Genomic DNA, 27,448 nt, shown 5'->3' with positions numbered 1-27,448 from the left:
TTTACAAGGCCTTTGCACCACTTTTGCGTCACTATTAACATGGGAAAAATGACGTGAAAGTGACTCAAAGGCCTTGTAAATATGCCCCAAGCAGGCTATGAAACTCTAGCAGTACATATCAAGAAACCTAAATGATTTCAAGAAACGTTCTTAAACACATCAAGTAAGCAAATTATTCACCCAGATTCATGGTGAAGTGACTTAAAATGCCCTAACACACATGAGGGCATATTTTACAAGGCCCTTGCACCACTTTTGCGTCACTTTTAACATAGGGAAAATAACATGAAAGTGGCTCAAACATGAGAGTGTATTTACAAGGCTCTTGCAACACTTTTGCGTCACTTTTAACATTGGGAAAATAACGTGAAAGTGGCTCAAAGTCCTTCTAAATATGCCCCATGCTGGCTATGAAACTCTAGCAGCACATATCAAGAAACCTAATTGACTTCAAGAAACGTTTTTAAACACATCATGTAAGCAAATTATTCACCCAGATTCATGGGGAAGTGACTTAAAATGCCCTAACACACATGAAAGCGTATTTTAAGGCCCTTGCACCACTTTTGCGTCACTTTTAACATGGCTATGAAACTCAAAGAAACAACATCTATTTGAAAAACACTTGACACAAAGCAACATTTTAAATACACAACTTTCTTCATAATTTTCTCCCTAAAGCATACTATTCTCTATCTAAATTAAATGAATCTTTTCTCACCTTAGCAAATACTTACTGAGTTTTAAAACAGTCTCAGACACACACCAATTTTTCTTTAGCAGAGCAAAGGGTATGCACTCCAGAGGCTGCAACCAACAAAGGCACAGAAATGCTGTAATTCATCACACATATCTCTCATGTCACCCAATCAAAACTCTTCCCTCATTTTTTTCAAATCAACACCCTTCCCCCCTCTGCCCTTTCTGCCTTTTTTCCATAGCAACCACCTCCTGAAAGACCTCTCATGTTTACAAGTTCACACAACAATGTTTCAATTGAACTCTGAACTCTCAGTACACCTGCGTATCCAGTGCAATCTTTCATAAAATGATTTTTTCTTGACCATTCAAATTACATCTTTCAAAGAACTCATCCATGCACCCTAACTTTCAGTTTTCAGCAATCAAAATCCACCAATCACTGCTACTGAATCATTAGCACAGAAACTCCACAGTTTTTTTCATTGCAAACTCCTACTGTTTCAACTGCCATTTCATTCCCACACTTCATCTGACTGCAGCAGAACCTCCTCTCACCATGTTTTCTGTCTGGATAATTGGACATAGTTACATCCACTGGGCTCAAAGGTATGCTAATAACAGAAATTTACACAACCTCAATTTACCAAATGTGGAAATCAACTGGATTGGCCACAGAGGATTGAGATGTCACCAAATGATACCATTGGTGAAAACCTTTTTGCATTTGCCACACCCTGACCTGTTAATTGTGCACTGTGGAGGAAATGATTTGGGCACTTTGACTGGGGTAGGTCTGGAAATGCTTTTAAAGGACACCTTTGAGCAATTGATGGCACTTTTTCCTCAAACTGCCTTAGTATATTCAAATATATGCCAAAGACAGAAATGGAGGTGGTCCAACCAATTTTGTCCACAAATTGAGAAATCGAGGAAGAATGTAAATAAGTCTGTTTCAGCTTACATGAGAGACCATGGAATGGGCTCCATCTACAACAATAACTTGCGTTACTACATGCAAGATATCTACCGAGAAGATGGAGTTCACTTCTCAGATGAGGGGAACAGAGTTTTCATCCTGAATTTAAGACTATGTATTGGTACCTACTTATAAGTACCTAAATCTACCACAGACCCAAAAGCTCTTCTCAGAGCTACCCTAACTATGATCACTCTAAACAAATTTTAAATGTAACTTTTTTTTTACTAATTTTCACGATTTACGCTTTCCGGAGCGCTACCCGGTTCGCGCACCGGACGCTAACCGCGCGAAAATTTGAAAAAAAATGTGGTTTTTTCGCACATATGGGCCTCCTCAGCCACCCTCAGAAAACCTAGGGGGTCAGGATACGTCTCCCGTGCCCCCTTATACCCATTTCCCACATTGTTTTTCCTCCATCTTGTGATTAAATTCGACCGAAACACAAGATGGCCGACTCCCGTTACGCTACCGGTTAGCTACCCGGTTCGCGTACCGGGTAGCGCCTCTACCGCGAAAAAACTGAATTTTTTAATTTTTTTATTTTTTGCCCCGCGGGACCCTTTAATAGCCCCCTCATCAATCCTAGGGGGTCAGGAGGGGTCTACCTTGCCCCCTTTCATTAATTTCCCCCTTTGTTTTTCTTCACCTCTTGTCTCTCGATCCTACCGAGAGACAAGATGGCGGCCGCTCCGGACTGTTTAGAATGTTGACAGACACCTGAGAGCCAATCAGCTTCGCTTCGCGAAGTTCCGTTACTCGTCAGGTACGCGAACCGGGGCGCTAACCGGAGCGCTGTTACAGATATATATATTTTTTTAACGTTAATTTATCAAAATCCACTGGAGCACATATATTGAGACCTAGCAAAGGCACATCGGGCAAACAATATCTACAATTTTGCCAAGTTTCGTGGAAATCCATTCAGCCGTTCGAGCTAAAAGTGAGTCCAACCGCCCTATGGAAAATTGCATGGGAAAAACGCGTTTTGGGACCCCCCTTTTTTCTCGGCCCCCCCTTGACGAAACCCCCCCCCAAATTTTCAGGAGCTGCTCAGAAACAAAATTTTCCATTTCCTGAAAATTTCAGCCAATTCCGTCCTCAAACGCCAAAGTTATTCGACATAGAATTTTGAAAAATCCCATAGGAAAAAAATCCTAACTATATATACCTACTGGCGACCGTCAGTAGGTAATATATATATATATATATCAAATTCAAGTTACCACTTGTTAGGACGCCCTCACGGGGGAATAACCTTTGAAGGTGAGTGTGCGGCATACAACCCAATGCGTGCTTTTCTCCGATGATATGCAGCTCAACGCGTTTCAGACACACAGTCCTTGTTCACAAGCTAGACAAAGAACCCCGCAGTCTCATGTTAAAACACCTGAAGGTACTTTATTAAGTCCGCCCCAGTGGGCGTGTACTGATGCCTTGATTAGCAGTCCCAGATCATTCTGGTATTCGTGGTGTTTAACAACAACGTCCTGTCACTGTGGACGCTGCAATGTTCCCCTTCTTAATGTCAATTAAAACCCAAGTGGGTCGGTTAAAAGCACACGGACTGCTGATGATGCCAGTGAAACACTCACTGTGGAACCCTCCGTTGTTTTCTGGCGCCCGGCCTTCTGAGCATCAAAGATCCGCGTTGCAGCAGCGGTTCGTCCTCACGACCTGGCAGGGCTACAAAACAACAATCAAATTCAAGTTGCCACTTGTAAGGACGCCCTCACGGGGGAATAACCTTTGAAGGTGAGTGTGCGGCATACAACCCAATGCGTGCTTTTCTCCAATGATATGCAGCTCAACGCGTTTCAGACACACAGTCCTTGTTCACGAGCTAGACAAAGAACCCCGCAGCCTCATGTTAAAACACCTGAAGTTACTTTATTAAGTCTGCCCCAGTGGGCGTGTACTGATGCCATGATTAGCAGTCCCAGAGCATTCTGGTATTCGTGGTGTTTAACAACAACGTCCTGTCACTGTGGACGCTGCAATGTTCCCCTTCTTAATGTCAATTAAAACCCAAGTAGGTCGGTTAAAAGCACACGGACTGGTGATGATGCCAGTAAAACACTCACTGTGGAACCCGTCCTTACAAGTGGCAACTTGAATTTGATAGATATATATATATATATCTATATATATATATATATATATATATATAGATATATATATATATATAGATATATATATATATCTATATATATATATATAGATATTACCTACTGGCGGTCGCCAGTAGGTATATATAGTTAGGATTTTTTCTCTATGGGTTTTTTGAAAATTCTATGTCTAATAACTTTGGCGTTTGTGGACGGAATTGGCTGAAATTTGCAGGAAAATGGCACATTTTGTTTATGAGCAGCCCCTGAAAATTGGGGGGGGGTTCGTCCAGGGGGGGTCGAGAAAAAAGGGGGGTCCCAAAACGTGTTTTTAACATTGAGTTTTCCATAGGGCGGTTGGCCTCACTTTTAGCCCGAACGGCTGAATGGATTTGCACGAAACTTGGCAAAATTGTAGGGACTGGTAGCCCGATGTGCCTTTTGTAGGTCTCAATATATGTGCTACAGTGGATTTTGAGAAATTAACGTTTAAAAAAAGATATATATCTGTAACAGCGGACCGGGCAGCGCTCCAGGACGCGTACTTTTCGCGCAACGGAGCTTTGTGAAGCGAAGCTGATTGGTTCTCCGGCGTCTGTCAACATTCCAAACAGTCCGTAGCGGCCGCCATCTTGTCTCTCGGTAGGATCGAGAGACAAGAGGAGGCCAAAGCGAAGGGGCAAATGACCATAAGGGGGAATAGTAGATCCTCGCTGACCCCCTAGGTTTGATGTGGAGGTTTTAAAAGGGCCCCGCGGGGCAAAAAAAATAAATAATAATAATAATCGAACGGCTGAATGGATTTGCACGAAACTTGGCAAAATTGTAGGGACTGGTAGCCCGATGTGCCTTTGCTAGGTCTCAATATATGTGCTTCAGTGGATTTTGAGAAATTAACGTTCAAAAAAAGATATATATCTGTAACAGCGCACCGCTTCGCGTACTTTTCGCGTTACGGAGCTTTGCGAAGCGAAGCTGATTGGCTCTCCGGTGTCTGTAAACATTCCAAACAGTACGTAGCGGCCGCCATCTTGTCTCTCGATAGGATCGAGAGACAAGAGGAGGCCAAAGCGAAGGGGCAAATGACCATAAGGGGGCATAGTAGATCCTCGCTGACCCCCTAGGTTTGATGTGGAGGTTTTAAAAGGGCCCCGCGGGGCAAAAAAAAAAAATAATAATAATAATCGAACGGCTGAATGGATTTGCACGAAACTTGGTAAAATATTAGGGACTGGTAGCCCGATGTGCCTTTGCTAGGTCTCAATATATGTGCTTCAGTGCATTTTGAGAAATTAACGTTCAAAAACAAGATATATATCTGTAACAGCGCTCCGCTTCGCGGAGATAAAATTATATCTGTATTACCTAGCTGTTGCTAACACCAGTTAGCGACGGCTAGTAGGAGATAGCGACCACCTTGGGCCCCACTTTGCATGTGAGTGATATTTATCACTAATGACATGCAAAGTGGGCATGCCAAGATGTTAGCGACTGGAAAGAGTCGCTAACATCGCTATCTCCTATTATCAACTTTTGGAAATATTCGAGATAAGCGCGAATATCTCCAAAAAGTAACAGCTGCCCTGAGCAGTTCTTAGCCATGTTATCCAATGGGAGGTGGATAACATGGCTAAGAGCATTAGCTCGGTAATGCATGAATATCGCTGAGTTTTCAGCGATATTAATGCATTGCGGTCGTTTTTTATCGTATTTGCGATAAACCTTGATAATAGCAAGGTTTATCTGCGATAATTTCTGACGGTAAAAAAATCTTTGCAATGCATCGTTAGGGATAAATATCGCTTAACTTTGGTAATATGCCCCAACGTCTGTTAACGTTCGATTTGAAGGAAATCAGGAAGTGTTGAAAAACATTGTCTGCGCCATCTTGTCTTTTTTCAAATGCCACACTTTTGTCGTGCACGGCAGCCATTTTAGATGCCTTGACCAGACCCACTCTGTGCACGCTGTCGATCCTTAGCATGGCTCCCCACCCTCGCAAGCATCTCACCCAGGCAGTGGTCAGCCCCGCTCTCTGTCTTATGCATGGGTAATAAACCTCCCCCCATCTGCGCTGCTCTTCCCTGAGAATCACACCCTGTGCCCGCCCGACACCTCCCTTTCGCCCTATTCACTACCGCACCCTCTAACACTCCTTTTCCTCTGTGTCCGATTGTCCAGGCCGGTCCTAGGCTATCAGCTAGCCCTGCAGATGTAGTTTATGGCCACAGCTGTAAAGAATCACCCCTCTTCAAAGGAGTTATAGTAGATCAAGGCCCACACTCGATGAGATCCGTCACAGCAGAAGCGTTGCTATTATCTGAAAACCATCCTGTATTGTGATTGGGGAGGGGACCGAGCGTGAAGCGGAAGATTCCAGGGATGACTCTTTGTACATCAAAGTTTTTACAATTATGTGTCACATTAAAAATATATAGCACTCCGACAAAGTAGTAAGATTATAAAACTTTAATAATTTATAAATATATACAAGAAAACAAAAATAGTAATAACATATAAACATTTTTAGGGAAAAACAACGAAGTAGTGGTCGGCTGTGCGAATAGTCCCAACGCAGCACAACGTCCAGATTTCCGGCGTGGGGCGTCGCGGGGGGTGGGTCATCAGTAGCAAACTGTTGTGCGAATAGTTCCAAGGCAGCAGAACGCGCCGAAATCTAGATGACACGAAAGTGATGTCTAGTAAGTTGCCACCCAGCAAATAATGGCGTGGTGCGTCGCGGGGGGTGGGTCATCAGTAGCAAACTGTTGTGCGAATAGTTCCAAGGCAGCAGAACGATGGCACCAAGGTGATGTCCAGTAAGTTGCCGCACTGGTTTTGGTATCCTACAATGCTGCTCCGAATAACGGCGTGGGGCGCCCCGGGGGAGGCGGCGTGAACGGGCCTCTCCAGGTGGAGTGTCATCTGTTGTAGTGGGGCGCCCCTTTACCGTTTCAGTTGCCATTCCATCCGTTTTTGGTCCACTGTGTCAAAAGCCGCAATTCAGCTGAGTTGCGCCCACTCTTGCGGTGCAGCGATAGGCGGCTGTCACAGGACTCTCAAAATGGCGGCAGGCTCTTTCCTTTTTGGGCCTGGTCCACTGAAATGGCCCTGGGACACCTTGGAAATCGGACGCTTGTCTGCTAGGTCTTGGACCCCATTCTCGAAAGCGTCCCCTCCGCCTTGAGAATTCTTCAAAAGTTTTGGGGGCCCCGACTCCTGCAGGCTTCTGGTGGGGAGCGGCTGCCATGATTGCTCACGGAATGACCACGACGGAGCTACGAGATGGTGGTGCTCTCATGCTGACGCCAGTTTAGTCTGAAACATCCAGAAACAAGGTGGGGCTTTCATCGTTTGGGAAAAAAAAAAAGTTTTCATCCAATGAAAAGTGTTGTTTTTAGGTCATATGATCAAGCCTTCCATCATTAGGAAACCAAAAGTAAAATGAACCAATGAAAAGTTTTATAAACAAGTCACATGACCTGTTATGCGGCATAGGGTATAAAATGCGGAGAAAATACGTTGGCACGTGAGGCGGCGTCAGTAGCGGACCGATGTGCGAATAGGCCGAAGGCAATACAACGCGCCAAGATCCGGATGGCACCGAGGTGGTGTCCAGCAAGTTGCAGCACTGGTGTGGCCATCCTACAATGCTGAAATTAGGCGTGGGGCGCCCCGTTGGCCTGTGAGTTTGCGTCAGTAGCGGACCGATGTGCGAATAGGCCGAAGGTAGCACAACGCGCCAAGATCCGGATGGCACCGAGGTGGTGTCTAGTAAGTTGCCGCACTGGTGTGGCCATCCAACAATGCTGAAAGTCGGCGTGGGGCACCCCGTTGGCCTGTGAGATGGCGTCAGTAGCGGACCGATGTGCGAATAGGCCGAAGGCAGCACAACGCGCCAAGATCCGGATGGCACCGAGGTGGTGTCTAGTAAGTTGTCGCACTTCTGTGGCCATCCTACAATGTTGAAAGTCGGCGTGGGGCGCCCCGTTGGCCTGTGAGATGGCGTCAGTAGCGGACCGATGTGCGAATGGGGCCAAAGGCAGCGCAACAATATTTTCTGACTGACACCACAAGGCGCTGAGATGCCAAGATCCGGATGGCACCGAGGTGATGTCTAAGTTGCGGACTGATGTGCGAATGGGGCCAAAGGCAGCGTAACAATATTTTTTGTATGGAAGATACCACTAGGCGTTGAGATGCCAAGATTCGGATGGCACCGAGGTGATGTCTAGCAAGTTGCTGTACTGGTGTGGTCATCCTACAATGCTGAAACTCGGCGTGGGTCGCCCCATTAGCCTGTGAGATGGCGTCAGTAGCGGACCGATGTGCGAATAGGCCGAAGGCAGCACAACGCGCCAAGATCCGGATGTCACCGTGGTGGTTTCATAGTTGAGAGGCACTTCATCTGCAGTGGGGCGCCGAGATCCGGATGGCACCGAGGTGATGTCTAGCAAGTTGCTGTACTGGTGTGGTCATTCTACAATGCTGAAAGTCGGCGTGGGGCGCCCCATTAGCCTGTGAGATGGCGTCAGTAGCGGACTGATGTGCGAATGGGGCCAAAGGCAGCGCAACAATATTTTCTGAAGAGAAGACACCAAAAGGTGCTGACATTCCAAGATCCGGATGGCACCGAGGTGGTGTCTAGCAAGCTATGCAGTTGAGTTGTGTGCGCACTTGCGGCGAATAGGTCGAAGGCAGCATAACAATGTTTTTTGAATAGAAGACACCACAAGGCGTTGAGATTCGGTTACCACCGAGGTGATGTCTAGCAAGTTGCCGCACTGGTGTGGCCATCCTACAATACTGCTCCGAATAACGGCGTGGGGTGCCCGAAGGGGGGGGGAGCCGGCGTGAATGGGCCTTCCTAGGTGGAGGCTCGTCTGCTGTAGTGGGGCGCCCCTTTACCGTTTCAGTTGCCATTCAGCTGAGTTTCGGCTGCTCTTGATGCTACAGCGACAGGCGGCTGCAAGAGGACTCTCAAAATGGCGGCCTGTTCTTTGGATTTGGGCCTGGTCCACTAAAATGGCCCTGGGACACCTTAGAACTCGGACGCTCGATTTTTTTTTCCTTTCCTGTACATGCAAAAAAAGGTAAATGCCCGGTACGTTACACGCTTCATCTGCCACAATGAACTCTCCAGAGGAACCGAAAAAAAATATAGTTGTGGTAACTATACCATGCATCGTCATATGGAGAGGTGGCACCAATTAATTATAGTGCTGCATAAAAGAGAGATTTGGAGGAGAACCCCTGACCTGCTAGTACATTCATCAAAGAAGTGGCACTGAGAGCTTCAGAGGCAAGGGAAACGGTCCCAAATATTTAGAAGAACTTTGGAAAGATTAAAATGACATGTTTAGATTGTGGCAAATTAATTTCATGTGGACAGATGAGTGTTACTCTAATAAATACAGCATATGAACATCATCATAGTCGATGGTTGGTAGAGACATTTTGACTATATCCTGGACCTGCCCGTCCTCGCCCAAAATGGCGCCGGAATAAATGGGACTCGTAACTCCTTGTTGTGTACTGGTTGCAGAACCTTGAAATCACGAGATACGTATGCAGTTTTGAAGCACATGGCGGGCGGGGACGAGAATTGATTGAATATTTCGACATCCCTATTGATATTAAGTTCTGATGTGTTATTGATTACTGTACTGTTGAAAGTTCGAATTAACGTCACCCATGGTACTTGCCCGCAAATGTATATCTAGATAATTTTATTGTAACTGGCCCTGTCGTATTTTAATTATAAAATGTACGTCCACCGATTCCGTAACTGTTAGACACCTTAGTTCTTGCAACCTAATGGCCCGCCCGTTACGTTCCTCTACAGTGTAAATGTGTATTCATCATATACGATTACAGTTTGCTCTGTGGCAGGCCCACGTGGTTATAGGCTCGTATTTGTATAATGAAATTTTCACAATAAAGGTTTTTAAAAGAAAACATGGTAGTAGTATATACATTGGTAAAGTTTTTAATAATAGTGACTGTTTTAGAATCATTAAAAGGCAAGTGAAATAAAGCAGACCAATTACATGAAGGGTAAAAGGTATAATACGAAGGAACGCAGTAAAGATAAATGGTCAAGGGCTGTTGTGTTTTCTATTCCTGCAACATAAAGTGATCGATAAGAATCTCATATTCAGGCGTATCGGCGACTAAGACAGCAGGTCGACCCTCTTTTGCTCAACGGCTCCGTCATGGGACGAAGAAACGCTCTTTTTCTCGAAAAAAGAATATATTTTACTTGCAGGACAGTTGTAAAATTTCCGGGAAAGTACATTAGCCTGGAACATTATAACATATATTTAAGAAAAAATAATGTTCGGAAGTAATGAAAAGCGTAATTTTTAGGTCATATGACCAAGCCTTTCATCATTACAATAAGAAAAGTAAAATGAACCAATGAAAAGTTTTATTAACAAGTCACATGACTTGTTATGCTTACGTTACGCGCTGCGCGCCCCGGATGACTTCCGGATGCGCTAACGCGGCGCGTCATATGACGCATTACGCGACAACGCAGGTACAGAATATAGTCAAAATGTCTCCACCAACCAGCGGTCGGAACACAACCCCTTTCAGCAGGCTAAATAGTTCTGTTAAATGACAACAGAAGGGACAGGCAACAAGAACCATCAGTCAAAGAGGGGAGGGCTAGTTCTTCTCTACCGGGTTACATTGGGGCGCTACCGGAACTGATCGAATTGGTAGTCTACAGTGTTTCTGGATGTTTCAGACTGAAGCTGGGGTTAGCATGAGAGCAGCACCATTTCGTAGCTCCGTCGTGGTCATTCCGCAACCAATCATGGCAGCCGTTCTTTATCGTTATTTTGGGCGGGGTGGGTGGCGGAGCCGAGCTGTTTTGCAGCCATCATTGTGTGGAGTTCAGTTCATCTCACTAGTTTTGTATTTGTCATGAGGGGTTGTTCCTAATGTTTCTATTTTAGCGAGGTCAAAAAGAGATCCCATTAGTGGCCTACTGATTTTGCTCGATTCCTTTTCTTTTTTTTACACGATTTTTCGTTATCTGCAAAGACTAAACAGAGTATTGCGACTCTGTGTTTGTTTGTAAATAGAGAATGAACCAAAGAGAACTAATTCTAAAACAGTAAATACTTGGATAACAATCAATCAAATGGAGAGAGAAGCAGGCACGACGGATTACAACGGGGGCAAAGGCCTGCGTTAACTACCTTTCACTATCTGCAAAGAGAGAGTACTCCTAATAGAAATGAGGGGGGGGGGCACCATTCAAAGCAGATCAGTGTGCATAAACACGAAAATGTTTTCACTTACCACGTACTTGACATTCGACAGCTTATGATATTTGCTATTAAAAAACCATTGAAATTCACTGAAAAAACCATAGGTTATAGACCATATATAGTTAGGAATTAGCATTTACAAAACCTTGAAAATTCACTGAAAAAACCATAGGTTATAGACCATATATAGTTAGGAATTAGCATTTAAAAAACCTTATTTTACTCACACAAAACCATTGAAATTCCATATATAGTTAGTTGCACTAACTATATATCGCGCACCCGCAATCCACTGCTGATCATGTCACATATTACATCATTCATGACATGGTCAGTGACATCACTGATGACATCACTGATGACATCTCAAATGACATCACTGATGACATCACTGATGACAACATCCAGTGACTGTATGTTTCTGTAAAGTTAAAATATGTCTTACATATTGAAGAATGAGTGGATGTATAAGTGTCTGGATGAAGGATTTAGTAGGTGCGTGACTGACTGTATGAGTGAGTGATTAAATGTGTCTCACTGAATGCATGGGTTAGTGACTAAACTGTCTTAATTTGTGCATCATTATGTCTGTTGTTCTGTAAACTGCTGCATGTGTTGATCATTAGCTATACGAGAGGCTATATGTGTTATTAATTGGTTGCCCAAGTATTTCTATGGGAGATTGAGTTTGTGTGGGGGTGGCTGGAAGGTGTGTGACTCTATGCATAGATGTGTGAGCAGTTTATTCACTAGGTGTATGAGTTCAAGAGTGCATGTGGAAACAGCTACATGGGCAGTTGACTGTGTGCATGAGTGTATTGATGAGTGAATGGATATCTCAATGCTACATGTCATAGTAAGTACATATGTAAAACACAGTACATGTGAGAGTTGGCATATATAAAAAACTGTGCATGAGAGCCACTGAATGAGTGAGTGGTTGTATCGATCATTGTGAACTTGTATCAGGGATTGTATAAGAGAGAAAATATGTGTTAGTATATGTGTCAATAAGTAAGGTGTGTTTAACTGTATAGTTGAAGAAATGGAGGTGAGATTGTTTCTTTGCATGACTGACTGGGGGTGTGAGTAACTCCATGGATGAGTGGCAGTGTGTGAGTGTCTGTATACACTGAGTGTATCTAAGGTTATATTAGAGTCTGAAGAGGTTTATCGTATTAGCACAAGAATGATGTCAAATGAGATGTCATCAGTGATGTCATCAGTGATGTCATTTGAGATGTCATCAGTGATGTCATCAGTGATGTCACTGACCATGTCATGAATGATGTAATATGTGACATGATCAGCAGTGGATTGCGGGTGCGCGATATATAGTTAGTGCAACTAACTATATATGGAATTTCAATGGTTTTGTGTGAGTAAAATAAGGTTTTTTAAATGCTAATTCCTAACTATATATGGTCTATAACCTATGGTTTTTTCAGTGAATATAGATATATATATATATATATATATATATATATATATATTGTCAAACAATGAATTCAAATAAGCGCGCTCTCAGGAAAAAAGAGGAGTGTGCTGGTCTTTTGAAAGTGCTGTTTAATCACAACGCGTTTCACCAAACAAATGGCTTGATCATATATATATATACACACATATATATATATTTGTTCAACAAAGGCTCTGCAATAGGAAAGCACTCAACAGCAGTGAGGTAAGAATCCTCTCTTTATTTCATGGCGATGGTGACCAACGTCCGTCATTTTACATGTCTGTCCGACGCGTCATTTTACATGTCTGCCCGAAGAAGGAGCGGACAGCTCAGAAACACGTTGGCAAGCAAGATGAAATGACGGACGTTAATTCACCCTCGATATGCAAATAAATGAAGGAAGTTCCTTGATGCTGTGGAGTGCTTTATTTGCTGCAGAGCCTTTTGAATTAAACTAATACACACGACAGCTTCGTCGTGGAATAAAGCACCACCCTGTTACAAAGGAAGGAGCCGCTGGAGAATGGGGCAGTCAGACCACGGACATCCCGAGGTGAAGACAGCACAGCATTCTGCAACAATTGCGAGGGGAATTATATGCCGGGGCACACTGAAGTGCTTAAAATATCACAGTGGTATTACACTGGACCACTATGAACTTGTTTAATTATTGTGGCAAAACGGAACCCACTGTGGGCGCGGATGACTGCTGATTAATACTACATGTCCCAGAATTCATGGCGAGAAAGCTACGAAGCTGACACACCTACAGCTGCAACTACTAAAGACAGCGCAGGTATGGGACTGTAAACAGCTTTACTAAACCACATTGCCACAGCCCTGGAAGAAGGAGCGGACAGCTCAGAAACGCGTTGGCAAGCAAGATGAAATGACGGACGTTAATTCACCATCGATATGCAAATAAAGGAAGTAAGTTCCTTGATGCTGTGGAGTGCTTTATTTGCTGCAGAGCCTTTTGAATTAATATATATATATATATATATATATATATATATATATATATATATATATATATATATATATATATATATATATATATATATATATATATATATAGAGAGAGAGAGAGAGAGAGAGATATATATATTATTATTTTTGCCAAATTTGGGGTAATTCCGTTCAGCAGTTCAGGCTGTAGCTTTTCGCAAATTTTCCTATGGAAATTAACATGGAGAAAACACGTTTTGGGACCCCCCCTTTTTTCTCAGCCCCAACTTGACGAATCACCCCCAAAATTTCAGGATAGGAGCTGACCTGGATGGGAGAAATGCAGGAAGATTCATGAAACTACGGCAAAGTTATTAGCAAATCAAAAAATGCTTTGACTCACCTGCCCAGTCCGCCGTGAGGGGAATTGCTCCGCCTGTAATAAATTCGGCTCTGTCTTCAACCCAGCCGTGAGGGGAACGGCGTATTGCTTCATCTTTCTCCCCTCTCCTGCCTCCAAAACACACCACGCCGTGAGGGGAGCGGCCCGCGAGGAGGACTACAAATCCCACCAGGCGCTGGGTGACACATGTTGATCGCTTCACTGCAGCGCAGGAGGCACTTAAAAAACATACAGCACTCCCACAGCGCAGGACGCGCTGACTCACCTGCCCTTTTTCGTGAGGGGAACGGCTGTGCCTGTAATAAATCCAGCTCTGTTTTCATCCCAGCCGTGAGGGGAAAGGCATATTGCTTCATCCTCTTCCCCCTCTCCTGCCTCCAGGACACACCACAATGTGAGGGGAATGGCCCGCAAGGAGGACTACAAATCCCAGCAAGCGCTTGGGACGCATGTTGATCGCGCCACTGCAGCGTGGCACAGGAGGCACTTAAAAACCATCCAGCACTCCAGCAGCACGGGACGCGTGCGGGCCGCGCCCAGGGAAAAGCCCAGGTCAATGGAGGGCCCGTCCTGCACCTGTCAGGGGCCGGAGGAGGCTGGGCTGGGCCACCCCTCTAACTTTCTAGCCCCGGGATCTGCAAACAAGGTGCTCTGGCTGTGTCCCCTGATTGTTACGTTATAGACATTGGAATTATTATTTTTTTTTAATTGTATTTTCTCTTTTACCGACACACAGTAAACATAGCTCGCACCTTAAATGACTCTATGCTGACAACAAATTTTGGAACATTCATTCTGCACTCACTTTTTTATGTGTTTGCCTGAGCTGCATTGACCCTCCACTATTTTATCTTTAACTTTTAGAAAGCAAACTATATTAGTGGTTACCTGCATTGGCTCTGTAATATTGTGTCTGTAGAATCAGGTACTTCAATTGTGCTGGTCCCAGATAGTGCCCACCATTAGAGGTTTCTCCAACAGGTATCCCAGTGGTTGTGTATACCCATACAGCCTTATAGTGGAAATTGTAATATTGAGCTTCTGTGTCCACTCTAAATGTAATGCTTTTTTAATCAACGCTAGAGTCTAATTCAGAGATACTGTAGAATGGGGAGACAAACCTACGTTAAAAAGAAACAGGCCCTGGCTATGCCCAAACCCAACACCAAACCAACCTCTATCGATAGGATGTTGGAAAAGGCTTTAGGAGCCGTGGCCACTGAAATAGAGCGGACAGAGAGACGACTGTCCCTAACTCCAAACTTAGAAATTGCAACTACTGACCCTAGCACCTCACAAATTATAGGGGTTTCGATAACTGATTCTCTCAGTGACCAAACATCAATAACTGAAGCAGTTAACCCCGAGCAACCTAGGGCTGTCACATCTAACCAATCGGGTAAACAAGGTAAACCCAAACCCAAAGTGAGAGCAGCAGCAAGAATGAAGAAGCCTGCAGGAGCAATTTCCGATAATGGAAAATCTGGGAATAGTGATACAGAAGACAGCACAGAAACCACAAGCGATCAGCCAGTGTGGGTCACAAAGCTAGTAGTGGATCTACAGATCCAAATGAGGGATATAGTCAAAGACGAACTTAGAACTTTAAAGGAGAAGGTTGACAGGTTGATAGTACGTTTTAATGACTATACAAGCACTAGGGGGGCAACTCATCGTAACGTTGATTCCGTAAGTAGAATACGAGACCAGTCCACAGCAAGTATTACACTGGTCAATTCAGATCCCAAACCCGGTGAGCAAGTTCTGTTACCAACACTAAACAGGGAGATACATACATCAGAGCCTGCCACCTGACACAGTATTTTAAGGCCAGTCACTTCTAATCTAGCCAATCGCCCACCTTTACTCCACAAATCTAGAGGGCAATGACAGACAAAATTACAGCAGGTAGGGGGAGGCGCCCCCAAATGCATAGAACCCACCAATGATCTCTTTCCCTCCCCCAGTCATAAATCTACCTCCTGCATCAACCCCTTACGTCCTTATTCTTGCAGGCATCCCTGAACTTAGATGAGACAAATATGAATCCCAGCAAGAATTAAAGAATAAATGTATCCATTGGCTTGTAAACCACAGGCATTTTAGCTATGATTATGTGGAAGAGATCCTAACCACATGGAGGGTGGGCTGGATAGGCAGGAGATACAAGGAGTTACATGGAGATTGTATAGTAATTAATTTTAGAAACCCGTTGATGGCCTAAAAAATTCTAGCTAGAGAGGATGGGAGAAAATTGGGCAGCACCCAAGTCCTTCCACTGGGATATGTTTACCCCCCCCCAACAGGCCTCAACATGACACAAGGCACTATGAGCGGGGCTGGAGAAATGACTCCAATAATAGCGAGCTACCTCCCCCGGACCAGCACTGGCAAAGGCAATTTATTTTTAATATTCCCACAGCAAATAAGTACAGCATCTAGAAGGAGTAGATTGACCCAAGGATCAGCCCCCCAATACTAAAGACCAAATATGGCCGCTCCCAATAGCAATCAAGACTTGGGCTATTGACACAGGACCTTTCATGCCGCGTGGGGAAGGTAAAGCCTGAGGGAGCATTGGCGGCTCTCCTGACTCCGCCCACGACGGCTGTGACATGGTGCCGAGGGATAATCTAAAACCCTCACTAACCAGTGGGTCCGATCTGAAGGACGACAGTGTGAAGAGAAAGGCCTCACTGCAATCATCCCCTTTAATGGCCAACAAACCAAACTGCCCCAATTGCCCAAAGCCAAGGGTCTTATCATGGAACATTGCGGGTCTGAACAACAAGCTAGATGACCCCAACTGGGGTCTCTTTATTAACCAACACAAGATCTGCATGTTCCAGGAGACGTGGGCCAGAGGGGATATTTCCAAATTGGGCTTTGCCACTTTTAGTATTCCCGCAACATCAGGGGGAAAAGGGAGACCATCGGGAGGCCTTAGCACTTGGGTGGGAGTCTACTTAGGCTGTACGGCCAAACAGATTGACACAGCATCCAACAATATTTTGTGTGTTATACTGCAGTTTCCATCAAAGATTCCTATAGCCCTTTTAAACGTGTATTCCAGACCAGCCGCCCAGGGTAAGGAGTCTAAAACGCTGGAAGAATTAACAACTTTTCTTTAGCTACCATTGCAGATAAACATATGGTGATCCTAGGAGGGGATTTCAATTGCCATTTTGAGCAACTAGAGAGAATGCTCCAGGATAGCCTCAATGATGAGGATACATTTTGGGTAATCCCAGAGACCAGGTGCCCACCAGTTAAAAAATGGTGCCCCCTGGTGATCCAGATGAACTGCCTTGTTTTGAAACACTCCCTAAGAGCTTGCAATGGTAGAACTTTGTCTGACACATCGAGTAGTTATACCTTCCATAGAAATGAGCGAGGTTCTTTATTAGATTATATTTTAATTGACTTCAAATCCTGGGACAGGCTAATTGATTTTAAGGTTGTTCCATGGCTCGACAGTGACCACTATGCGTTAGTACTTGAACTAAAAGAGCTTAATCCCGGGAGCGTCCTAAACATGGATAATCCTACTGATGACAGGTTGACACTTTCAAATTGTAGGAGAAGAGTGCGAAGGTCTGATATCAGCCAATCTCAAGATAAACTCAGTACTTTATATGAAGCCCTGATCCCGGCGCTTCTGACAGCATCTAACTCAATAACTCACCATGGGGATAGTATAGACTCCGAGATGGTTACGGGAAGGCTAGGAGAAGTCACATTAGACTTCTATCCCCCAAAAAATGAATCAGCCACGTAGGAACCCCCCCATCCTTGATATAATGATCATTGCTGCAATGCCAAAAGATCTCTGGTACTGTCCATCAAGGCCAATGGTCGTCCTTCAATTAAAACTGCAAGGACGGCCTATAAGGTTGTCATTATTAAAGCTAAAAAAGGGTGGGAAAAGGACAAGTGGGATGCTTTGAGAAGCTCCTTGGTATCTAGGGATATGAGGACTTTTTGGAAAGTCGTCAATACAGGTAGGGACCATTTTGAATCTCTCTACTCCAAGGGAGATATACCGAATGATGAGATAACTGAGGGATGCCCTTGTGGGACTGACTAGTCCCCCAACATAAGGGAAACCAAACAACACTATGACGATAACTTTAGCACAAGTATAAGCTTAAATGAGATTAGGGGAGCCCTCTCATAAAATAGCACCAGGTAAACCACCTGGATTAGATAAAATCCCTGGGGATCTTCTTCGTAGTGAACCATCAGTATGGGCACCATACCTCTGGGTGTTATTCAATGCCATATTTCAAGGCATGAAGGTTCCCCCCAGTTGGGCCGGAGTCGAAATAATCCCCATTTATAAAAAAGGTTAAACGCTATTACCAACCAATTATAGGCTGATCAGCCTCATAGACATTACACAAATGTTTTGGGCGTGTGTACTGCTGCTTCGGTTACAAACTTGGATGGAGAAACGGAAGATACTCACCCCCTACAGGCAGGGTTTAGAGAAAAACTGTCTACTTTGGACCAAATACTCAGGCTACAATTATTACATTGGAAGATCGTGTGTCTAGAGGGTGGCAGCCTCTACTTAATATTTGTAGACCTGAGGACAGCTTTTGATTTGGTACCAAGGGAAAAATTGTGGGCTGTACTCCATGAGATGGGGGTTCCAGCATACCTATCCCAACTCATCAAGCAGCTGCATGAGGAAAACTTAACCCAAATTAGGTTTGGTAAGGATGGAAAGCTAACTGCATCATTCCCGATTAAATGTGGTGTTCGACAGGGCTGTGTTATTGCCCCTACACTCTTTAGTCTATATATAAACGGTCTAATAGATTATTTACTTGTAGAGAAAGATCTTGATGAACCCAAGCTAGCTTTGCGTATAATCCCAGCAATGATGTTTGCCAATGACAATTTATTAGTATCCAAATCACCTATGGGGATTCAGAGGGTACTCAATAGATTTGAAGCATTCTGTAGTGAAAGAGGATTAAAAATTAACCTACTGAAAACCAATTTTTTGGCGTTTAACAGCCCTAAAAGCACATGAGCAAACCCTTCCCTAAATTGTAAACCCCTCGAGAGAGTTTTCTCTTTCGATTATCTCGGCATTACAATCACAGAGACTATGGATTGGGGGGCAGAAATCAAAAAATCTTCACTAAAATTGTCGCAATCGTCAGGTGGTATAATGAAGGTTTTCTGTAAATACAGCCAGAAACCAGTGAGCCCTGCCATCGAAATGTATAAGGTTCAAGCCCGGAGAGGGGCTCTATATGGCGCAGAATTGTGTGGCCACTCTAGTACTGAGAATCTAACGCAGACAGGGAACAAACTTTCTCAGACAGTTGTTAAATCTCCCACGGAGCACCCCTCTAACTCCGCTCCGGAGTTCTGGGTGTCAGGGCAATCGCCGATGAATCTAACCTTAGACCTTTATTATATTGGTGTCGCCTGTGGGTTACCCCAGAACTTCTATCATACAGGGAGGAATTAAAAGAAGTGATGAATCTGCGGGGGCAGCCAGCTAGTATGGGGTTGGGGGAACTCCCCAGGAAATGGTTAAAGGCCCATTATGGGGAGTACAAACTGGCACAGCTTTATAGTAACCCCTGAGTAGGTAAGTTAACCTCAGCCTTTCTAGAAATCAAAGATAGGCACAGTTTTGAGCCAGCCCAGGATGACCTCAAGCCGGCAGCTGCTAGAATGCTTTTTTACAGTTTAGACACAGGGTTTTGCCTCTCTGCTCTTTTACACACAAGTGGGGGGTCCGCAAGTCCTGAAGTGCCCGGCATGACACTGCCCTGTAAAGTCAGTACTCCATGTGTTTTTTAGCTGTCCTGTTTACCACAAGGCAAGAAAACGATGGCTGGTGCAGATATGTAGAAACCTGGGAACCAGGCGCTGCTCTGAGGCATTCAGGATACTGAAATACGAGGGTAGTATCCCAATTGTTTGCTCAGTTGCAGGTTTTCTATTTTCTATGTGGTGTACCCGCAGAATATTCTTAAAAGCATCCTTAAATAGTTAAGATGATGATTCGGCAAGAAATGAAATAAGGGCACCCTTGAGGATACCTTCTTATCACCCTTGCCAGTTTTATAACTAGGTTTTATTTTTAAAACGATCAGCTTTACCTGAGCTATGTATGTAGGTTTTCCAATTATGTCACAGGAAAATTGTTTTTTTACTTCTTATGCTTTTTAATGTGTGTATATTTTCTATATTGTCTTAATGTTTTTAAATGTGAGTACTGTTGCCTGCCTTGAGTAGTCTACTAGTCTACTACCATAATTGCTGTGAAAACTTTATGCTGAAGCAGCCTGCCCCAGTGTTAGGTCATGCCAATTGCCGCATAACATTAGTAGTAATACTAGCGGTCATCTTTTTATGATAATTGTTTTTATTTATATTATTTATTTATTTACACTATGCACTTTTCAAAAGTGAATCCCTGTCCTCTGCCTTGAATAACCCACTGTTATATCTACTGCCTTCGCTTTCTTTTGCTGAAATAATTAGGACAGAGGGCATCTTAAAATTGAGCGTGGAAATTATTAGCTTCATATGTGTGCCAGCAATGTCTACTGTTTTTTTTATCATTTGTTTCTCACTACATGCAATTGATTTTCTTTGTATTTTTAAATGTATTTGTATGTACTGTGTCTGCACTTTAAAGGTCATGTTGACCGAAATAAAGTTTATTTAATGAAAAAATATTTTTCCTATGGAAACTAGGTTCTAACTATAACTACCTACTGGCAACCACCAGTAAACAGTATATATATCTATATATTGACAACCCTGGGACATGTTTTAAAGGACTACCTAAGTGGCTGGAAGTGTAGGTGCTGCATGCCCACTAGCAAATGTTAATTTACAGGCCATGGGTATATGCTATACCACTTTACTAGGGACTTAAAATTAAATTGAATATGCCAATCAGGAGTAAGCCAATTGTGCCATGTTTTAGGGAGTGAGCACAAACACCTTAGCACTGGTCAGCAGCGATAAAGTGCACAGAGTCCTATGGCCAATAAAAAAATCAGAAAAATAAGAGGATTGAAGACAAAACAATGAGGACGAACCATCATAACGCAGTCAGCTCTAAGAAATGTGCCCTCCTCCAACTGAACGTGGGGAGAACTACCCAACCTCCTGAGAGTTTTCATCACTAAGGCACAAAAACCTGGCCAGATCGACAGCATTTCAGTGCTCTGACCCACGACGGTGTTACACCTCAAATTCCATTCATTGTAAGGAGATGCAGGAGCCATCCTAGGATCCTGTGGTCTAACTGAGCCTGGATGTGAGTCCCAAATAGGTATGGTCTCAGCTTTTTCAGTGTCCAAACCACAGCAAGTGCTTCTTTTTCCATAGCCCTCTACCTTTATTCCGTTGGAAGTAAACTCCTACTGATAAAAGCTATAGGTTGGTTTAGGCCCGACTCATTTAACTGTGATAACACTGCCCCTGCTCTGCGTCATCAGTACAATACATTCATTGGAAAAGTCAGGCTTCTGGAGTACAGGGGCTGCACACATGTCCTGTTTGAGGGTGTTAAATGCTTTGAGGTAGGCCTCTGTCCAGATGACCTTCCGAGACCGCTTCTAAGAAATTAGCTCATTTAAGGAGCCAACAATGGTGCTGTATCTCTTAATCAACCTCCTGAAATTTCCAATGTGACCCAGGAATGTCTTTACTTTGGTTTGGGTTTTGGGGGGCTCCCAGGCCAAGATAGCATTTAATGTGGCCTAGAGGGGCTGTACCTTACACCCCCCCCCCCAAAAGGTTTCCTAAGTACACCACAGAACCCTGCACTGTGTGGCACTTGATGGCCTTGATAATCAGGCCTGTATTTTGCAAGGCCTGAAGTACTCCTATAGGTGCAGGTGGTCCTCCCAACTGCAACTGTAGACACTTATGTTATCAATGTAAGCAGGACTGAGGGCCTCTATCCTGGCTGGGAGTTTGTTCACCGACCTCTGGAAGGTGGCAGGGGCATTCTTGAGTATGAGAGACCAAAACATCAACACCCTACCCCATTTTCACCATACTGTATACTTTTGGAAATTGGCTATTGAGCATTGATGACTAGCGAAACATAAATGTCAAGAATATTTCAGTTCTATTATCAATGCCTTTGAAGTACCTCCTTATTTTTGAAACCCTAATAAAACTATGAATCCTTTTAATACAATATTAAGAATTAAGAAATGCACCAGGTTGTACTAATTTATTTTTTCTCTCTGAATTTATACAGACTATTGTGCCTTTCATTGTTTTTAGGTGTTATGATTAGACATCTATGAAGTAATTGCTAACTTTATTTAAACAATTGGCATTTTCACAATTGTGAAGTAAAATCCAACTTTACCATTAAAGAGGACTTTAACTTACATTTTCTCAGACACCAAATATGACGTTCTGACCTGCTCCTAAGCCAAAATAGTCATATATCAAATGTAACAAGGTAACCCAATGTTACCTTATGGGAGAGACATGCTTTACAGTTGTGAAAAATGAATTTGCAAACCAAAATATGTGAAACTTAAAATACATGTCCAACTTTTTAAGTACACTGCACCATGCCCTATGGGTTGCTTATGGCCTACTTTAGGGGTAATTTATATGTATTAAAAAGGGAGTTTTAGCCTTGGAAAAATTGTTATTTTGCTAAATCAAGTTGGCAGTTTAAAACTGCTGGCAGGCTGCAATGGCAGGCCTGGGACGTGTTTTAAAGGGCTACTTAGATGTGTGGCAAAATAAGTGCTGGCGGCCCACTAGTAGCATTTAATTTACAGGCTCTGGGTATGTGGTATACCACTTTAACACAGACTTATAAGTAAATTAATTATTCCAATCAGGCGTAAACCAATTATACCATGTTTTTGGGAGTTAGCACACACTTTAGCACTTGCTAGCAGTTAGCGTTCTAAGGCCAACAAAAACGAGCTCAGTAAAATAGGAGGGGTAAAGTAAAAGGTTTGGGGAAGACCACACTAAGGCTGACAGTTCTAATATAGACCAGCATTCGCCAGCATATGTACAAACCCATTCACAGCATGCACACACTAATACACATACATTTATACATACACACAAACATGCAACGAACATTAAGAAAAAAGAAAACCTTACCAGGTTGTAGGAGTGATCTCAGGGGCTAGAGAGAAGCCTCTGAGGATCCTCAAGGGTTCAGACTGCAATCCCCTCATGAGGAAGTGGCATTTTCTTACTCACCACCGAGAGAGAATGAGGTTGGTGAGAATTGCCGACTCTACTCCTCTCTGTGACCAGGTGTCACTTATTGACATTTGGCCCTGGGCACCTCAGGGCTTAACACCTCCGCTGCAGCGGCTATTCCGCCGCAGCGCTAAGGGGGCGGGGCGGCTGTGCAGCGCGCCCATGCTGGTGACGGAACCGCTCCGTCACCAGCCTCGGTTGAGCTGTGCTCATGACGGAGCGGTTCTGTCATGGCCCTTCCCGCTCAATGGAACGCCCAGCGCAGGCGCGGAATCCGTGCCGCGCCGGCGCGGCGAGCGGGCCATGACTGAACCGCTCCGTCATCAGCACAGTGCCAGCGCAGCTGATGATGGAGCGGTTCCGTCATCAGCATCGAAGGAGTTAAAACTGAAGCGATGCAGTCTGAATCTCTCTGTGACGTGCTCCCTAATCATGAGAGGGTGTACTTCGAGGTGCTTTGCCGATCTAAGGAGATCAAACCCACAGGGCTGTGAAAAGCTCAGCCTGACAAATCTGAGCTCAGGCAGCTTTAGGCCTGGGCATTTAGTGCATGTATTGCACCTGGCGGCTTGACCTGAACATAAAGACTGTCTGCAGGCTGACCTTTGCTCAGCCTGACAGGTACTCTTCATGTCTGCAAAATGTTGGGGGGAGGGGTCCATCTGCCCTTAAGTGCGGGCCACGACTGTGTGAAGAAGCATTGCTACTGTATTTTACCATGTAAAATGAATTGGACCCAAATACTTACACTATTTCTTCTATTACAGCGTCTGAAAAGCGTTTTAAAGCCAGCACCAAATTGGGGCCCTGCTTCAAAAAAAGATCGGGGGGAGAGATACAAAGATATGGTGGATGATAAACAGAGCAATGCAATCGAGACTCCAGCAGCTACTGAGATGCAAAATGGCTATGATAACGTGGCATATTTATAAAGTGCCATATGCTCTTGAGGATAACACAATTTCAAGCACTGAAAATTGGAATAAAATGTTACAATAATGGAATATTGCTTTATTGTGTTAATTATTCTATATATTGGAGGTAGAATTACAGTCAAGCGACAATATTGGCATATAGTTACAGTTACTTCCATCTTCAATGACAATGCAAATAGAGGATTGTGGAGTAGTGTGGCTCACTGATTAGAGCGGCAGACCCTGATGCAGAGGTCTGGCCCGGGACCAGGGTTCAATTCCCGACGTGGCAGGGTCCTGAGCCCAAAAATGTCCACGGACTCGATAATTCTCGCCTCGGTGCCTATTCTAATCATGGGGTCCTGTGCTGCAACTCTGGGAAATAGTTGCTTATTCTCCACTATGGTGGCCCACCCGCTGCGGGATGCCTGGCTTTCACCCTGGGGATACCCAGTAGGGGTTATCTCACAGGGAAAAACCAGGACGGGTTCCCAAGGCAAGCGCGGGTGATACGTGCGCTATATAAGTCGCAATACATACAGTCTCCTGCGCATTTTGTAGTGTTTCAATTTTTGCTGTGCCTCCGTTGTCTTGCTAGTTTGTCTTGCACATGTGGAATAAGGGCGATAGTGTGTGCAGTTTTACGTTGGAATACAACACTACGTTGAATAACTGAAATGTCAAAGGCTATTTTGCCAATTTCCATAAACACTATATAAACGAAAAAGGTATTTATTGATACCGCATGTGTGGGTGTGGTTTCATGGCAGATCACAACTGGCAAATTTCAGTGATTATGGGGTTTGCTTCGCAATTATAACTTTCCTTCAACTTATGTCTTTTAAGTTAAATGTCACTTTTTTGCCATTATAACTAATAACATTAATAATATTTGTTGCATAAAGACTACAACACTGAAAGCAAAGTTAGTTATAATAGAGTGCTTAAAGGACAATCTACAGTACTCATAGACTATTACAGCACAAAAGATTGAGGGGTCAACACACTCCTCAAGGAAACTTTTTTCTATCATCTGCTCCAGAAAGCGGAGACGATACTGAAACTATGTCCATTAAATTTCAGGAATGGATCTTAAAAGCAGAGAACGAAGTTGCTCCTGAAAAAACGTATCACCCCAATAGAACCACTCCATCTGCCCAGTGGTATACAGAAGAGCTGCGACTCCAGCGTCAGTTCTGTAGAAATTTAGAAAGGCGCTGGAGAAAGCACTATAGTCCATTGGCTAAGCAAGAATACAAAAGTGCTCTGGCTATATATAAGAAAGCTATCACCACACAAAAGAATCTTTTCTTCACTGGTCGTATTGAGCACGCCCAGAACTCAGCTAGGATGTTATTTCAGGTGGTGAACTCTCTGTCCAGTCCTCCAACTGGCTCCACAACAGAGAACTCGCAGGAATTCTGTACCGCCCTAGCCACATTTTTTACTACTAAAGTAATGGATATTTACTCCACTTTTTCTAAAGAGCCGGTAGGAAGAACCGCTGATTTAACTATTCAACCAGCACTGAAGCACCCTTCCTTTACTCAGTTTCAGTCAGCTACCGAAGAACAGGTCAACGCACTTGTTGGCAAAATTAAATCAGGCTCCCCGTTGGACCCATGTCCTCCGACCATAATGAACCAACTATACAATGTGGTTACCCAGCCGCTGACCAACATATGCAACTCCATCTTTAGGACAGGTGTCTATCCACAGACCTGGAAGAAGGCTATTGTTAAACCTTTGATTAAGAAGCCATCTTTAGACCCTACCATCATTTCCAACTACAGGCCAATTGCCTGCCTTCCATTTCCTGCCAAAATAGTGGAGGCAATAATGAATAAACAGCTCTCTGAGTTTATTGAAAAACATAAGCTCCTAGATGACACTCAGTTCGGGTTCCGGAAGGGACACGGAACTGAGACAGCATTGATAAAGGCCTCGGATGAAATTCGAGAGATCATGGATTCGGGAGGTGCTGCAGTGCTCATCTTATTGGACCTGTCAGCTGCTTTTGACACGGTCGACCACGTCATCTTGGTCGACCGTGTCGCAGCCCTTGGAATTAGTCATCTGGCTAAAGACCTTATAGCCTCCTTCCTAGTTAATCGCAAACAGGCAGTCAAACTGGGCAACTACTACTCGCCCACTTCTGAACTGCCCTGTGGAGTCCCTCAAGGATCCTCGCTAAGTCCCACGCTTTTTAATATCTACGTTGCGGACTTGGCGAGGGTTATTAAATCACATGGGATGCGATTAACTACCTACGCAGATGACACCCAGCTTGTGTTGGCGGTGCATAAGAACGGTCCAGTGGTAGCAGCTAAGTTTCAGGAGGGGTTACTGGATGTACAATCATGGATGCACAGTAACTGCCTGAAACTTAATGCAGAGAAAACCAAAGTTATGACTTTCGGTAAGATCTCTCCCGAATGGTCCCCAACTTGGTGGCCCAGTCAGATGGGCTCCCCCCCGATTCCAGCTGTCAAGGTTAGGAATTTGGGAGTGATCTTTGATAACAGGCTATCTTTTGGTTATCATGTCAACAAGGTGATCTCTGCTGCATTCTTCGTGCTGAAGAAAATAAAAAAACTCATGCCATACCTACCCGCTTCGGCAGGGAAAACACTGATCACCACCTTAGTGTTTTCGAAGCTGGATTATGGAAACGCCCTCTTCCTTGGCACTCACAAATACATCCTGAACAAACTACAGTCCGTGCAAAATATGGCAGCACGGATTCTGTTTAATATTCCTTGGCGACACTCTACTTCAGCAGCCATACGCCATCTACATTGGCTAAGAGTGGAGAGCAGAATCAAATTCATGGCTCTCTGCATCGCCTATAAGGCCATTCATCAGACTGGACCAAAGTTCTTACAGGAAGCTTTTCAGGTGTACATACCTGGAAAGAATCTAAGATCAGCAGCAAGCCACCTATTGCATGTTCCCCGAACAAGAACGGCCACATGGGGAGATAGACGCTTCCTGGTAGCGACCCCCATACTGTGGAACACACTCCCCTTGTATATTAAAACAGCACCAACACTCATTGCCTTCCGTAAGGCCCTGAAAACTTGGTTATTTAATCAATAAGTTCCTGTTCTGAATTTTGTGTATCTTAGAGCATCTCATTGCGCCTAGACACCCTAGGGTATTAGTTGCGCATTAAAAATCCCATAAATAAATAAATAAATAAATAAATATTGTTAAATCCGTGTCTTCTTTGGAACGGGTGTCGGTTCGTAACCCCCAGCCGTAAAGTGCGACAATGAGATTGCTAGTTTTTTGCAGTTAAAGTAGCCAAAATCTACGATTCGTTTCTGCAGAATGTTAAAGATTTTTAATGCCTGGAGACCTGGTTGGCAGCTTCACCCTCAGGGAACGGGCTCTCTAGCTTTATTGACCCCTCCTT

The 27,448-nt window shown here is 44.0% G+C and overlaps 1 protein-coding gene across 2 annotated transcripts in view; it reads left to right on the top strand.

Annotated features, from left to right (window-relative positions):
* LOC144827735 (sodium- and chloride-dependent neutral and basic amino acid transporter B(0+)-like) overlaps nucleotides 1-24,082 on the top strand; it is a 1,401,915-nt gene extending 1,377,833 nt beyond the window's left edge. For both annotated transcript variants that reach the window (XM_078685942.1, XM_078685941.1), the window contains one exon: nucleotides 23,884-24,082. In XM_078685942.1, coding sequence (XP_078542068.1) covers nucleotides 23,884-24,048 — 165 coding nt within the window. In that variant the 3' untranslated portion in view covers nucleotides 24,049-24,082. The remainder of the gene's footprint in view (nucleotides 1-23,883) is intronic.
* Nucleotides 24,083-27,448: the final 3,366 nt, after the last annotated feature.

The sequence above is a fragment of the Lissotriton helveticus genome, chromosome 4_1, assembly GCF_964261635.1.
Source record: "Lissotriton helveticus chromosome 4_1, aLisHel1.1, whole genome shotgun sequence".
NCBI lineage: Eukaryota > Metazoa > Chordata > Amphibia > Caudata > Salamandridae > Lissotriton > Lissotriton helveticus.
This window is presented reverse-complemented; position numbering and strand designations above follow the sequence as displayed.